Genomic DNA, 15,145 nt, shown 5'->3' with positions numbered 1-15,145 from the left:
ATGCCTTTGTCATCATTACATTTCAATGTGTGTGTGCAAGGGGATGGAGACAGATGAGAAGTGAGCAAATGAGTAAAGCATCTAGGGTGTGAAGGGGTTTTAAACGTTATGGAGGCAAAAATAAGCAGAGTTCTCGAGGAACTGGTCATCCTAATGTCCGTGGGCTGCACTTGGTTGGCGCAGTTCTGAGAATATCTGTCACCCTTGCAGAGATGAGCTGAGTTAACTCTTAACAGGTGCTTTGTAGAACACTGGGCAGGGATACTTCCATTTCACTCTTTGTTATCTAGGAATGCAGAGGCTTGGGAAAGAACTCTGAGGTCTGTGAATGAGATACCAGTCCTCCTATAGTTAACCAATATGTGTGTTCATCTTACAGTGTTGCATTTGTATGAGAATATTAACTATTTCAAAGTTCTCATGAATCTATTGCATCATTTTAGTCTCATATCAAAGTAGGAAGGGTGGATCCTGAGACACAGAATTGAAGATGAATGACTGTGCTGTGGCGTGGCTTGTCCAATCAGGACAGTGGCTGTACACAGTGGCTGGTCCTGGTGAAAACTGGCTGAATATTCACCTTGTATATGACAGATTTGCTGTGCAACTTGTATTTTTTGTTGTTGTTGTTTTTTATATGCAATGGCAAGGTCATACAAATAATCTTGTCACCCTTCAAACTCACTACTTTGAAAGCCAGCAGTCCATTGTATGCATGTGTGTGTGTGCGTAGATATATATATATATATATATATATATATATATATATACATACATATATACACACACACATACATACACATATACACACACATGCTCCATTGTATGTATATATAGAATATATACATATATGTATATTATACTCCATTGTGTATGTGTGCATATATATATACGCACACATACATGTGGAGTGTGTATATATACATGTATATATACACATATACACACAAAGTATACTTGTTTTGTTTTTTATAAATCAGTCTCCTTACTTTGACCCATGAGAACAGGAGCACACAGGAGTTTAGACATATCCATTGGCCACATAGTACCTGAGATCTGTGAACAAGTTCATAGTCATTCGGTAAATAGCCAATGTGTTTGTTCATTCTAATACTTTGTCTTTCTTTCTTTCTTTCTTTCTTTCTTTCTTTCTTTCTTTCTTTCTTTTTTTTTTTTTTTTTTTGAGATAGCATCTCTCTGTCTCCTAGGCCAGAGTGCAGTGGTGTGCTCTTGGCTCACTGCACCCTCCACCTCCTGAGTTCAGGTGATTCTCGTACCCCAGCCTACTGAATAACTGGGACTATCGGTGTGCACTACAATGCCCAACACATTTTTTGTGTGTTTTTAGTAAAGACAAGGTCTCATCATATTGGCCAGGCTGGTCTCCAACTCCTGACCTTAAGTGATCTGCCTGCCTCAGCCTCCAAGATTGCTGGGATTACAGGCGTGAAGCCTGGTTTATCTTTCATTTACAAGAGAATATTAATTATTTCAAAATGCTCATAAATCTGTTTTACTGTGTGTCAGATGTTGGCTTTAGCATTTTCCTCAAGTTATTTCATACAACAAAGTGTAATGTAAACATTGTTATTACTATGTCATGAATGAGAAAACTACATGAAACATGCTTAAGGTAATATGCCCAAAGTCTCACAGATAGAAAGTGATGAAAATAAGGCTTAAGCCCAGTTCTTTCTTTCTGGAAGTTATAATCTCAACCAGTATCCTATATTCACTATAGGATTACTTACGATCCTAGGATTTCTTAGGAAATTAGAAATTCTTAGAATTAGAAGCTCTTGAGATATCTTCCCTGAATTCTTTTTTGTTAAATGTTGCTGCTTTTTAATTTACCCTTTAAAGTCTCGGAGACCTTATATTTTATTATTGTTATATCAACTATAAGTCTTAGCGTGACTTACAAAGTCTCACAAGGCTACATAATTTTATTCTGTCTTTAAATATCTTAAACAGTTAGAAAAGGAATTATATTACAATTAGATTTCTAAATTGAGTAACTATTTTTTAACCCCAAATAATGAGAAATTATCTTGCTCCCCTGGTTACTGATAGACTGTGTATCTTTAGGATACAATTACTTTTTTTTTTTAGATGAAGTGTTACTGTCGCCCAGGCTAGCATGCAGTGGCACCATCTGGGTTCACTGCAACCTCTGTCTCCCAAGTTCAAATGATTCTTGTGCCTCAGCTTCCCAAGGAGCTGGGATTACAGGCACATGCCATGACACCCGGCTAATTTTTTATATTTTTGGTAGAGATGGGGTTTCACCATGTTGGCCAGGCTGGTCTTGAACTCCTGGCCCCACATTGGCCTTCCAAAGTACTGGGATTACAGGTGTGAACCACTGTGCTCGGCCAGGACAGAATTAACTTTTAAGACTATTTCCTTAACTTGGGATATTTCCCTAAGACCCAACCAAAGGTCTTGTTGTATTCTTTAGTTTTTTGTCATAGGGGCTACTAACCTTTTATCCTTCAGTGGTAACTTTATGAAATCTACTAGACTTGCAGCAATCAATTCTTTTCCTTCTATCATGGGCTTTAACTATGCAAGCAGTCAGCCTGTTACAGTTTTTTCACAGACTGGTTATATTCAGCCCAAGTGAGTTTGAGCCAGGGGCTCTGGGAGGCATTTGGAGAGGAGGAAGATTCACCAAAAGCAATCGGTTGACCTGTGTCTTGTTTCCTCCTGAATTTGGGATTTCAGCTGCCTCCTTTGATTACGCTGTAGACTGTATGGTACTTGCTAGGTTCAGGGCACCCCCTTGTGGTGCAACTGATATGTAATCAACGTGAGGAAACAAAATGATGGCCAGATGAGGAACACGCATGTAGATATGATTTTATTGTTCTTCGCATTTTAAAAATTCGCAAATCAAATCAGTTTTTCTCCTGTTGTTTCAAATTCATCAGTAGTTATTTATATCATATTCAATGCTAAGCGGTTTTTTTGCGGGTAGAAACAAATCAGAAAAGCAAGCACAAATAATTTAATGCTAAATCTTAGGTGAGTTTAAGAGATTTTTATTGCAAAATTAATCATGGATACTCTAGAAATGTTAGAAACAGATTAAGAGTAGAAGAATTATTTACAATCTCATGACCCACATAGAATACCTGTGTTAATATTTTGGTGTATATCCTTCTACATTTTTCTAGATATATAGACTCAAAGAAAAGAAACCACATGCCACAAGCACATGCCATTTTTGTTCTTATTTATCTTATTTTATTTTTTAGACAGGGTCTCACACTGTCACAGGGCTAGAGTGTAGTGGCTTAATGATAGGTCACTGAGCCTCAACCTCTGCAGACTCAGGTAATCCTCCCACCTCAGCCTCCAAAGTAGTTGGTACTATCAGCAGACACCACCATGCCCAGCTAATTTTTGTATTATTTGTGAAGATGAGGTTGCACCATGTTGCCCAGGCTAGTCTTGAACTCTTGGGCTGAAGCGATCCTCCCACCTTGACCTCCCAAATTGCTGAGATTACAGGTATGAGCCACAGCGCCCGGCCCATTTTTTTCTAATACAGTTTTATCCATTTAATTATAAGTATGAACTTCTTTCCCTCCTGTTACAAGATAGCTACTTCATTGCATGTGGTTTCTTAGTTTTGTTAGTTCCACTGTGTACATGCAAATACTGTACCATGCAGGGCCTCCTTATGAATTATTGTAGATTATTTCCTTAGGGTACATTATTAGAAATAGAACAGCTGAATCAAAAGGATATGCAAAATTGTATTGTCGTTCCTTTATTTAAATAGAGCATCTTTTTGAGAATGCAATTTGTTTTCTAATCTTCAGGTTCCTAACGTTTGCATCCTTAGTCTGTTAGGAATTCTGTACAGTGTCTTACATCCCTGTAAGTCACTTCATCCTCCTAGCAACCTATTATGATCTACTGACTAGGAAAGTGGGGCTTAAGGAAATTAAATAGCTGTTATAGGACTTCCAAAGCAGGGAGACAGCAGGCTTTCAGAAATTTGATAAAAATAGCACTTTTCATTGCTTGACTCTTGAACTAAGTGGAAATTAATACTGAACATTCTCCACTGGTAAAATAGAGAATAAGGATATTAACAGTAAAAGAAAAGAAGAAGAAAAGGAAATATGCATCCATAGATTTAGAAACATGAATAACAACCTAAGCTAAGGCTTTGGTGATTAGATGTTCATGTTGGAAGATGTATTGGATGACTCAGTGGTTGCTGTGTAATTACAAACTCTAGACAGCTTGTAATACAGAGATCTTTTCATGAGATCTTACATTTTTTATGAATATATTTTCATTTACCACGGTTAGTCTCCTAACTGGTTAAATTGCTTCCAGAGAGTCAAAAGTTGACTCTATGTAGAGTGACATCAGAAAGTCTTTAATTTCTGGGCTGGGCATGGTGGCTTATGCCTATAATCCCAGCACTTTGAGATGCCAAGGTGGGCAGATCACTTGAGGCCAGGAGTTCGACACCAGCCTGGCCAACATGGCAAAACCCTGTCTCTACTAAAAATATAAAAATTAGCCAGGCAAAGGTTACAATGAGCTGAGATCATGCCACTGCACTCTAGCCTGGGCAACAGAGTGAAACTCTATCTCAAATTAAAAACAAAAAAAGAAAAAAGAAAATCTTTAATTTGTGAATAAAAGTGGAACTTTGGGTGAGGGCTTAAATAACAGCCTCCAGAGTGCCCTGCCGTCTACCTTTATTGCTCCCTAGAGATCAGCATTTCACTTTTTCCCACCTTTACTGATACTTTTCTTTCTGCCTTGTTATAGAATTATATTTATTATAGAAAACTGAAATAGATATAGCAAAAAAAAAAAAAGAAGAAGAAGAAAAGAAATATCACTTGCCATTCAGACCGTTGTAAGTACTGTACGTGTATTGCTCATTTTTGGCTCTCTCTGCTACATCTGTACCTTGGCTGTTTACCTAATATTTATTATTCTTGAGCAACTCTCCTGAGACTCATCAGCATGAGGAAAGAAACTCTGAACCCCTTTCCCTTCCTGCCACTTTCAACCTTTCAAAGAGATCTCAAGTGCCATTCAGTATAACAGCAATGTCTGAAGTTTATTTTTGCCATTTTCTTATGACAGCCAATGAATTTATTAGGAGTTTTTGAGACAATAAATGCTCTTCTGCTTAATTTTTACAGTATTATTATTTTTGCCATTCCTTGAGCTAGTTGAGTCTTCCCGTTTCCTCAGTAACATTCCTTTAATAATTTGTTTTTTTCTTGGAAGTAGAGTCTCACTCTGTTGCCCAGGCTGGAGTGCAGTGGCACAATCTCAGTTCACTGCAACCGTCACATCCCGGGCTCAAGCAATCCTCCCACCTTAGCCTCCCAGGTTGCTAAGACTTCAGACACGTGCCACTATGCCCAGCTAATTTTTGTATTTTTTGTAGAGATGGGATCTCACTGTGTTGCCCAAGCTGGTCTTGCTCTCCTGACTTCAAGCAATCTGGCCACCTCAAGCAATCTGCTAGGATGACAGGAATGGACCACTGCACCTGGCCGATTCTTTTAATCTTGATCTAACCTCTTTATATGTGATAAACTACCGATTATCATTAAAAAATGAAAACAGTCATCTCAGGTCTCACTCACTCTTTTTTTTGACAGTTTTGCTCTTGTTGCCTAGGCTGGAGTGCAGTGGTACGGTCTCAGCTCCCTGCAACCTCCACCTCCTGGATTCAAGCAAGTCTGCTTCTTCAGCCTCCCGAGTAGCTGGAATTACAGGTGCCCACCACTGTGTCCAGCTAATTTTTGTATTTTTAGTAGAGACAGAGTTTCACCTTGTTGGCCAGGCTGGTCTTGAGCTCCTGAGCCCAGGCAATTCACCTGCCTCGGCCTCCCCAAAGTGCTGGGATTACAGGTGTGAGCCACCATGCCTGGCCACCCACTCTTATTTTTTAAGAACAATTTTCTATTGTATAGTCAAAGCCATAAATCAAGCTTCTAAATTCTGTACACTTGGTTTAGCAGGTATATGTGAGAGGCCTAATAAAAACCAGCTTTCATTTTTATTTCTCTTATTGTTGGGCTCAAAACTTGCAGGGCTCAAAACCTTTTCCACACAGATGGAACCTACTAAGAAGTGAAAAACGGTGCTCAGTGAGCTCCATTTTGTAATCCTGAGGAAACGTATCTGTGATCATAGGATTCTGCTGCCTCAAGTCCGTGTGCTTCTTCCATTGCATCTTCTGAGAGGGTCTTCCTGCTCTCCACCAGCCGGGGCCTTTCCTGCTCTGAGATTGGGAAAGTCTTCCAGCTTCTAGGTTTCTGTGACCTCAGTTAGCAAAGGCAGGAAAAAAAAATACAACAAGTAGAGTTGGGATTTGCTCCAAAGTTTGGAGGGTTTGAGCAATTGTGTGTTTCTCTTGCCCCTACTTTCTTTCTTGCTTTTTTTTCAAGACAGGATTTCTCTCTGTTGCCCAGGCTGGAGTTCAGTGGTATGATCATAACTCACTCTACTCACCACAGTCTTGACCTCCTGAGCTCAAGTGATCCTCCCACCTCAGCCTCCTGAGTAGCTGGGACTACAAGGGCTTGCCACCATGCCTAGCTAGTTTTCTTCTTTCACTTTTTTGTGGTAGTGAGGGTCTCCCTATGTTGCCCAGGCTGGTCTCGAACTGCTGGCCTCAAGCAATCCTCCTGTCTCAACCTCCCAAAGTGCTGGGCTTACAGGAGTGAGCCACCTCACCTGGCCTCCCCTACATTCTTGACTTTCGGACATTTGCCTAAAGCAATGGCTGTAGTGACTTTCCTTGCCCCCTTTCTCCAGGTATTTGGTTTTCTTTGTTCTAAGTTCCTCTAATGAGGGTCACCTAGCAGAGGGTGACTGAGGTCTTTTTATTCTTCCTGGAAGCCTCACTGGGTCTCTGGTCTCTTCCAGGACCCCCTTTCATTTCTCCACAGGGCTGTGGCTGTCCTGGTCCTCTGTCCCCAGCCCGTGTTACCCATTATCTTATAATGGAAATGCTCTGTGATTTTCTGTGCTTTCTTTTTACCTTTTTTCTGTGCAAGCAGCTCTTCAAATCTATCATCCTGTTTTTATCTCACACTTTTATTTACCATGCACCTGCAGGACTTTATTATTTATGGTCTACTTCAGGGTATTTCTTTCACAGTTGATGAAGGCTATAAACTTCAGAGCAGAGAATCAGAGGGCCCTAAGCTACCCTCACCTTTACAGTGAGACTGTATTCACCTACAAAAGGCTTTTTATGAGGTCACTTCAGCTAATCGTTTTTCTAATGGTGTCACTCCCTTTTTCTCTTAAAGACCTCTTCAAGTTCTTTTACCTTTACTTTTAACCCCTATGTGCATCTTGAGTTTTTGTCTGGAAACCTGTCATTTGGCTTTTTGGCTTTTGAGTATAGCCATCGGTGTTCAAATGTTCTTTTTCTTCTAGTGATGTTTATGTCTGATATGGGTGAGACTGAGTTCTAAATAATGTACACACATATATGTAATCTATACATAATGGTGATATGGATCATGGATATTATATAATTTAATTATGGTGGTATTTAGAGGCTCCTATATGTTAATAGTCCATATGGATATATCTCTATGCATATGCAGTAAGATATGCAGCTATGACACCCCATTGGCTGATTTTGGGTACAACAGGAAGTCACTCTCTTTGCATGAGGATTATAGAAATTTTCATTTTTTGAGGCATAAGAAATATTTCACTGACATGGTTTTTTGTTGGTTTGTTTGTTTTGTTTTGTTTTAAGTTAAGTTGCTCATAAATAAGTCAGGTGCAGTGGCTCACAGCTGTAATTCCAACACTTTGGGAGGCAGAAGCAGGCAAATCACTTGAGGTCAGGAGTTGGAGATCAGCCTGGCCAACATGGTGAAACCCCATCTCTACTAAATATACAAAAATTAGCCAGGTGTGGTGGTAGACACCTGTAATCCCACCTACTCGGGAGGCTGAGGCAGAAGAATCACTTTAACTTAGGAAGCAGAGCGTGCAGTGAGCCAAGATTGTGCCACTGCACTCCAGCTTGGGGGACAGAGTGAGATGTCTCCAAAAACAAAAACAAAAACAAAAAAAAAGTCAGTGGAATCAATGAGAATTAAAATATTTAAATACTGGCATAGTAAGCAAGCGTTGTAAACTGACGGTACACTCCACAATCCACCAGGTTTGAATATTAGAATTCTTGCCCTGAATTAAACAGTGCCGATCTTCTGTTCCTGTATGTATTCACCTTGGGTGTGTCATCCTGCATGGCAAAGCCTGGGCAGACAGCACTGCACACACGGACCTGCTCTTGTAGCACAACCCAGTGGCCAGTGATCCGGGGGCCAGTGACAATCAAGATGGCAGCCTGGGTCATCGCCACTAGACTGCATTCTGGCTAAGAAAGGTATTTCATTTGGGTTGGACAGGCTCTAGTAAGTCCTCTGCAGCTCTGGGACAACCTTAGGGACAGGGCGTCAACATAACACATTCTCCAATTATACAAGGTGAATTCAGAAGTACCTATGGCAGATATTTTGGGGGCAAACCCATTGCTAGTTAAGCCTTCAACACGTCTTTATAAAATAAAAGGATGTCAAATACAACTGTAATCATTTTTCTTTCTTTGTGCTACATTTTCGTCATGAATAAATAGGTGGTCCATTTGGTCAACCTATTCTTTTTCTCTTCCACGTTTTCACTCCTTTTCTTCTCTATTTTTTTCTTGTTTTCTCCTGGTCCACAGGCTTTGAAGGGCATGCTGATCTCTCTTCAGGCAGAACTTGACATTCAAAGGTACTTGATGAAAATTGAATCGTCTCAGCGAGTTAGTACTCTACCTGTTCTTTTTCTGCATTGAGTTGCACCCTCATCCTGCACCTTTTTTTCTCACCTGCGAGTGGCCTTCTAATCAGTGTCAGTGACTAAACCAGATGCCTGCCCTTTTTGCTCTTTACCCCAATCCCTGATTCAAAACTCTCGGAGCCAACTGCTTGCAGCATTCTGAAATATGTGCATTTCTAAAAAGTATGAGAGTCAGTATTAAACTGAACACTAATTGCATGCTTGCTTTGAAATATTTAATTTGCTCTCCACAGATTGGATTGTGGAATCAGCAGTAATGCAACAGCAAGCTGGGGATCTTTGAATACTTGTTTGAAAAGCGAGCGTCTCTGTGCAGAGGTCCCATCCTTGCCAGCTTGCTCAGGCAGAATGCTCATGGCAATAAAACAGAAGCCTGCATCATTCAGACAATCCCAAAACGCTGTCACCCTGCTTTGCCCAGTTCCAATGTATTCCACGTTGGGTCCAGATCATTTTACTTATAGACATTTTAATAATGATCGCAATGCACATAAACACGTTTCTATGGAACTTATATGCACCAGGCACTGTTCTAAGTGCCTTACAGGCATTAACTTCTCACAGCAACCCTGTGGGGTAGGTATACTATGATCCTCATTTTACAGATGAGGTGATTGAGGCCCAGAGAAGTTAAGTAACTTGCCCAAGGTCACACAGCTAATTAATGGCTATGCTTAGGAAATGTTTACCCATCTGGCTTTTGTACAAAGGTGATCTCCTTCCCTTTGGTCTGTCATCAGTGATCATGCTTATCTCTTTACCTTCCCCTTCTTAATCAGTCTCAGTGATCTCTTTTTAGTGTAGCAAGCTGAATCTAGAAAGTTGCTACCCAAGCAAATAAACATAAAAGTTCAAGTTTAGACACTAAAGAGAACTGTCATATCCCATATCATCCCAATTCTAATGGGCATTTATCCTTAATTTTTTTTTTTATAAAAATATGAGTCATTTTCACATTCCTATAATTCATGCAAAGTAGAGGCATCTTTGTGATTTCCTTGCACATGTATTCTGTGCTAAATAAAAATGCAGAAAGGGAGAAGAAGGGCATAGTGAGCTGTTCCCTATGACTTCACACCCTGCCATTAACCATTCTTCCTACTTTCAGGATATAGATTTAACATACCCCAGTGTGATTTTCCCATCATAAGTAGTACAGAGTTTGGGATTCCCTCCCGCTCTTCTTTTTTAATACTGCTTTAAACAAATAAATCTTCAGGACTGACTCCTTTTCTTTCTTTTTTTTTCATATCAGCAAATAATTGAATATCTGGGCATTTTCTTGAAGTGCTTTTTTTGGGCATTTATAAGCAAGTTAAATTATAATGCTGTTTTGCGGAGATGGAATAGGATGAAGATTAAGGTTGAAAATTGAAGATGTTTTTCTTCCCCTTTAGTAAATGAGTAACTCTCAGATCCTGTGCAGATGTCAAGTTCTGTTTTGAAATTGGATGTAACTATTTACGTATCTCACAAGCCCAAGAAAGGCATGGTGGGTCCCTTAGAGGGTTGTTTGTACCCTTCTCCTCTCACAAAGGATCCCACAGGCTGTGGGACTTCCTGAGTACAGTTGGGAGCTGAGCCATCTAGAATCACTCTGCTTAGGGTAATACCAGCTTACTGCCTAAGGATAGCTAAATGCTTGGCATCTTTTATGATTTACCAATTGCTGCCCCATGTAACGTTTTTCCAATCACTCCTTACTTTGTCAAATAGGTATTCTGATTATTTTATGAAAGAGAGAACTGAGGTTCAGAAAGGTTTCATACGGCATTGCATCTGAATTCATGGCAGGATGGGAGTCTGCTTTTCATAAAATAACGTGATAAAAACAGCAAGTCCTTTTATGATCAATTTTGTCTTCTGTCTGGCTCTTCAAACACTGATATTCTTTCCTATGGCAGGACTGGAAGATCAGAATCTATGGCACGGAAAGCTAGTTAGAACTTTCACAAGGTGTTTGTTTATTTCATTTCAAAATCATTCCAGTGAAATTGGGCAGGTGGTGGTGGCGGTTGTTTTGGGCTGTGGGGATGGGGAATATGTTTGAAATTAACAGGGAACTCTGTTCCCAGGATGTATGGGGAGGATCTAAGGACCTGTGTACATAAGCTCAGCCTTGGTGACCCCAGGAACCCACAAGAGTTCCTCTGGTCTAGCTCCCTGTGGCCCTCTCCAGTGTGGGGTGGTGAGGACATCATAAGATCTCCCGTGGCACAGCCCAAACCCTCACTGAGGGTGAGGGCCTTTGCTATCAAGGAAAGCCGCTTTGGTTTGGCAGCAATGCAGTTAAGCTTTAGGGGCACCATCCTGTGGCTTGGGATCCCACATCCTCTCCATAAAGCACTGAAGCCTAGGTTGCAGAGATGAGCTTAAGAATGGCTTTTGTGAAGGAGGCCTTCTAAGGTATGTACCTAGCACCATGTTGTGCTGGTTGTATTTTACTCGAAATTTCAAAGGCTACAGGCAGGTTATTTTCTTTTTATCAGTATAATAACAGCAATCCCCACACAGACACCTTTTATCCTATAGCCTTTTAAAGTGAATTCCTGACTCTCTGAATTACAAAAGCATCTGCAGCCTTGCTCAGAACTCAACCAATGAGGACTTTCGGAGCCAAAGCCTGTCCAACTTTTTGCTTATTTATAAGGCATTACTTTTCTTGTTTCAGAGAGAAAGGAGAGAAAGAATAAGTTAACTGCTTTATTCAAGGCAACTTGCAATAAAAAAGACATCTACACTAAGGTAGATATACTGAAAATCAAAAGGCAAAATCCTGTAAGAAGAGGAAGCAAATTTTCAGATGTAGGTACTATGATTAGCTTGGATATTAAACTTAGTTTCAAGCTTCCTGATGTATATACATCACATAATTCTCGTTATATGACAAGGTAATACTAATCCTTCAGGAAGCAAAATTATTTTCTTTGTTTTAAATTCTAAAGGAAACGTCATTCATGCCTTTATAAGAGATATGTTGATCAGCATAGTAGGCAGGACTAACAATTAAACAGCAGTATTCTTCATCTGGCTTTTGTTTTCTTTAGAGACAGGATCTCCCTGTGTTACTCAGGCTGGAGTACAGTGCCGTGATCACAGCTCACTGCAGCTTCAAACTGCCAGATTAAAGTGATCCTCCCACTACAGGTGTACGCCGCTACTCCTGGCCAATTTTCATGTCTTTTTTATAGAGATGGGATCTCACTACGCTGTCTAGGCTGGTCTCAAACTCCTGGCCTCATTTATCTTCCTTCCTCAGTCTCTCAAAGTGGGAGTACAGATGTAAGCCACTACACCTAGCCAAGGTTTTTAATTTTATATTGGCAAAATGAAAAGAGGAACATATCACTAAATAAAAATATGCATGAATGTATTTCTTGAAAGGGGTGAAGGTCAGACTTGGAACTTTTGATGATCTAATTTTCTAACTGGGTAGAAGGATGCTAAATGGAGACTATGGCAGAGCTAGGCTTTATTTTCTTTAAATAGCTGTTATCTCATTCCGGCTTTGGGGAGGAGTCAGAGCAGCCAATTCGAGGTGGTATTTTAATAGAGCCCATATCATGTTACAGGTAAGCCAGGAGGCAGGCACATGGCAGGTTGATGTCTAATCCTGGAGTTGAGAAGGCCACCCTGCCTCTGATCTGATAAGAATTACTGTCTCCTCTGCAAGGCAACAGATTTAGTGGCTTTTCTAGGCAGAACCAAACCTTTCAAGGGAAAAAAAAGCATACTGTATCATCTACAAACTATGAAGAGGATGAAAGGTAGAAAATATCTGGAGGATCATAGAAAATTGCTAAAATTACAAATTTACCTGGAATCAAATTGTAAGAGCCTTTAGATTAAATTACTGGAATGGTATCAGAACTACAGATTTCGAAGTCTGTCTCTTTAAAAGGTGGAGTGCAATCTGCATGTCTGAAACTGACTTAATGGCTTTGGTGCTTCTTTCTTAACTGTATCTTTTTGTAGATTTGGAAGTTCTTGCGATTCTGGATTCTTGCCAAATATTGCATGGCATGAAAATGAAAATCTATTTCCCTTCCCACGTTTTCCCTGTGCATTTGTGTTCTCATTTTGGGGGCCATCTCTAAGGACAAATTCTCAAACCTAGAATCCAGTCATACAGAATACACAAGAGAAGAACGATCGATGGGACTGTGGAATCAATGTCATACTTGCTACCTCAGGGACAGGATCAATTGTCCCCTAAACCTCAGCATTTTGCATGATACCCATGTAACAAACTTGCACACTAAAATAAATCTAAATCTAAGTCTAAAACAAAAGGTGAAATTATTAAGAAAAGAAAGTATGCTACTCGTAATGCCACCATCAAAAGAAAACTAGTGCTGATATTTGGCTACATTGTGTTCATTTACCAAATTATACCCCAAAATTCCTTTAAAACACCTTTATTATGAATGTAGAAGCAGTCTAGAGTACACATACATTGTAATTTGTTAACCAGCTTTCCAAATTGTTTCTTGATTTATTTATTCTATTAAAGATGTGGTATGTATGGATTTGCTTCCTGACACTCCAGTACAAGAACTAAACTACCACTTCTCTTAATTTTCCCAAATCAAACTAATCTGTCCAGCAATTATTGATAAATTCATTCTATCTTATTAAGAGGAAGCATCATTCCCTCACTTGGAGTCATAAGGAAATCATGGGGAGCTTGTCCAGTCCAGTGAAACCAGGCCAAGGCCTCTGAGTCTCCTAGGACTCATAGTGAATTGCCTTCCATGCAGCCTGCTTGCAGCCAGGTTTATGGGGACCTTTGCCAAGTATCCTAAGTGTGAGCAGCTGGTTTCAGCCACTCTAAGCATGTCACACATCCGTCCTCCCAGTTGTGGGTTACTTCTTGCAAATCGAATACAGGTCTTCCCAATTTCAAGAGCACCAGCACCACCCCTGACAACAAAACTGCCACCCTCTTCTTGGTTCTGGGAAGTCGTCCACTCCCCTCTTCCCGCCCGGTTGGAAACTCGCTCCCTTCCCCTTCTGGAGGCAAGTCCAGATTCCTTTTCCAAATACCTTTACCTTTTAACACCAATTTAGGGAGAGAGTCTTCAGAGTGGCCTCTGTAGTGTGGAGATACCATTAACAACCCTTCTCTGTGGGAAGACCTTAGAACTCAAAGGCTTGACAGTTTCCCAGGAGGTGATGGCTAGGAGCAGAAGTTTCATACATTTTTTTGTCTGTTTCTGACAACCACATGGACAAGGTAAATTAACGATACCTTAGGAGATGAGTCTGACACACATAATACACTATGGAGAGTACTTGCATAGTGTGGTGCTTCTTTAAACAATAAGGAAGCATCCTTTTCTGCACAGAGGTGTCCTTGTCATTTATTTGTTTGCAGGGTGACAGTGGGTTGGCAGAGGGGTCCTGCCTGGCTCACTTTGCTCCATGCAGTGGATGCTTCAGTGCAGGGATGACTGTGGCTGGCTCTAGATGAGCTGCCCATGGGCAGTGGGTACTGGGCATCACTGCCCTTTCATCTTTCCAATCTGATAATGAAATAATACACACAGAGAAGGAAAATGTGGAAACAAAAGGTACAGTTGTACTTTGCCCAACTGCTGAATCATCTGATTTCCATCCAGAACAAATGCCATTCTGTTTTCACAGGTGAAAATCATGAATGATGTCTGGGTATGCTTTGGATGGAAAAGGGAGAAAAGTGTTGAAATATTAGCCTTGAAGAAACAGGATATAAACTGAGTGTATCAGGGATAATTCATCAGAATAAATCCTAGAGAAATGCTTCCCCTTTGTCCAAGTCGGGGAAGAGAAATACTAATTTTCAGAGTTCAACTTAAAGTAGGAGAGACATGAGAATCTCAGATATGCACAGCCGGAAGTTGGCATTAAAACGGGGTTAGTGCATATCGATCTATCTTATTGTAAGGCCAGAAGTTCCCGGTTACTAGTAAGCCTGGCACGAATCCACAGACTGCTCATAGGCAGTATCCAGGTGTCCACTAAATACTTGATTTTGTATGTGTATATATTGTGCTGTACATTAACAGCAGGACCCTCTACTGCCTGCACCCAGGGTTTCTGTTAAAAAGCAAAAGCAGCTGATTTATTCTCCTCTGCCACCATTTCTCTGAGTCTTTAATGCCAGGTCCACCCCAAAATTACAAGATCATAATAAAACTAACTACAGTTCTCTTCTCTGCTTGTGTTGTAGTTCTCACATCCACCTGTCATATTTTAGAATCATGGGTGTCTCCGTCTATTCCCCAGAGTGATC

The 15,145-nt window shown here is 40.4% G+C and overlaps 1 protein-coding gene across 10 annotated transcripts in view; it reads left to right on the top strand.

Annotated features, from left to right (window-relative positions):
- The window catches only part of KIAA1217 (KIAA1217 ortholog), an 820,690-nt gene that overhangs the window by 632,651 nt on the left and 172,894 nt on the right, over positions 1 to 15,145 (top strand). For 2 of the 10 annotated variants that reach the window (XM_074404916.1, XM_074404918.1), the window contains exon 3: positions 8,753 to 8,833. The exons of 7 other annotated variants lie outside the window; for them this stretch is intronic. In XM_074404916.1, the coding sequence (XP_074261017.1) occupies positions 8,753 to 8,833 (81 nt within the window). Of the gene's footprint in view, positions 1 to 8,752; positions 8,834 to 15,145 lie in introns of those variants that run through there. One more of the 10 variants, XM_074404920.1, reaches the window with a different exon arrangement.

This window comes from Saimiri boliviensis, chromosome 8 (genome assembly GCF_048565385.1).
Source record: "Saimiri boliviensis isolate mSaiBol1 chromosome 8, mSaiBol1.pri, whole genome shotgun sequence".
In the NCBI taxonomy this organism is placed as follows: Eukaryota; Metazoa; Chordata; class Mammalia; order Primates; family Cebidae; genus Saimiri; species Saimiri boliviensis.
This window is presented reverse-complemented; position numbering and strand designations above follow the sequence as displayed.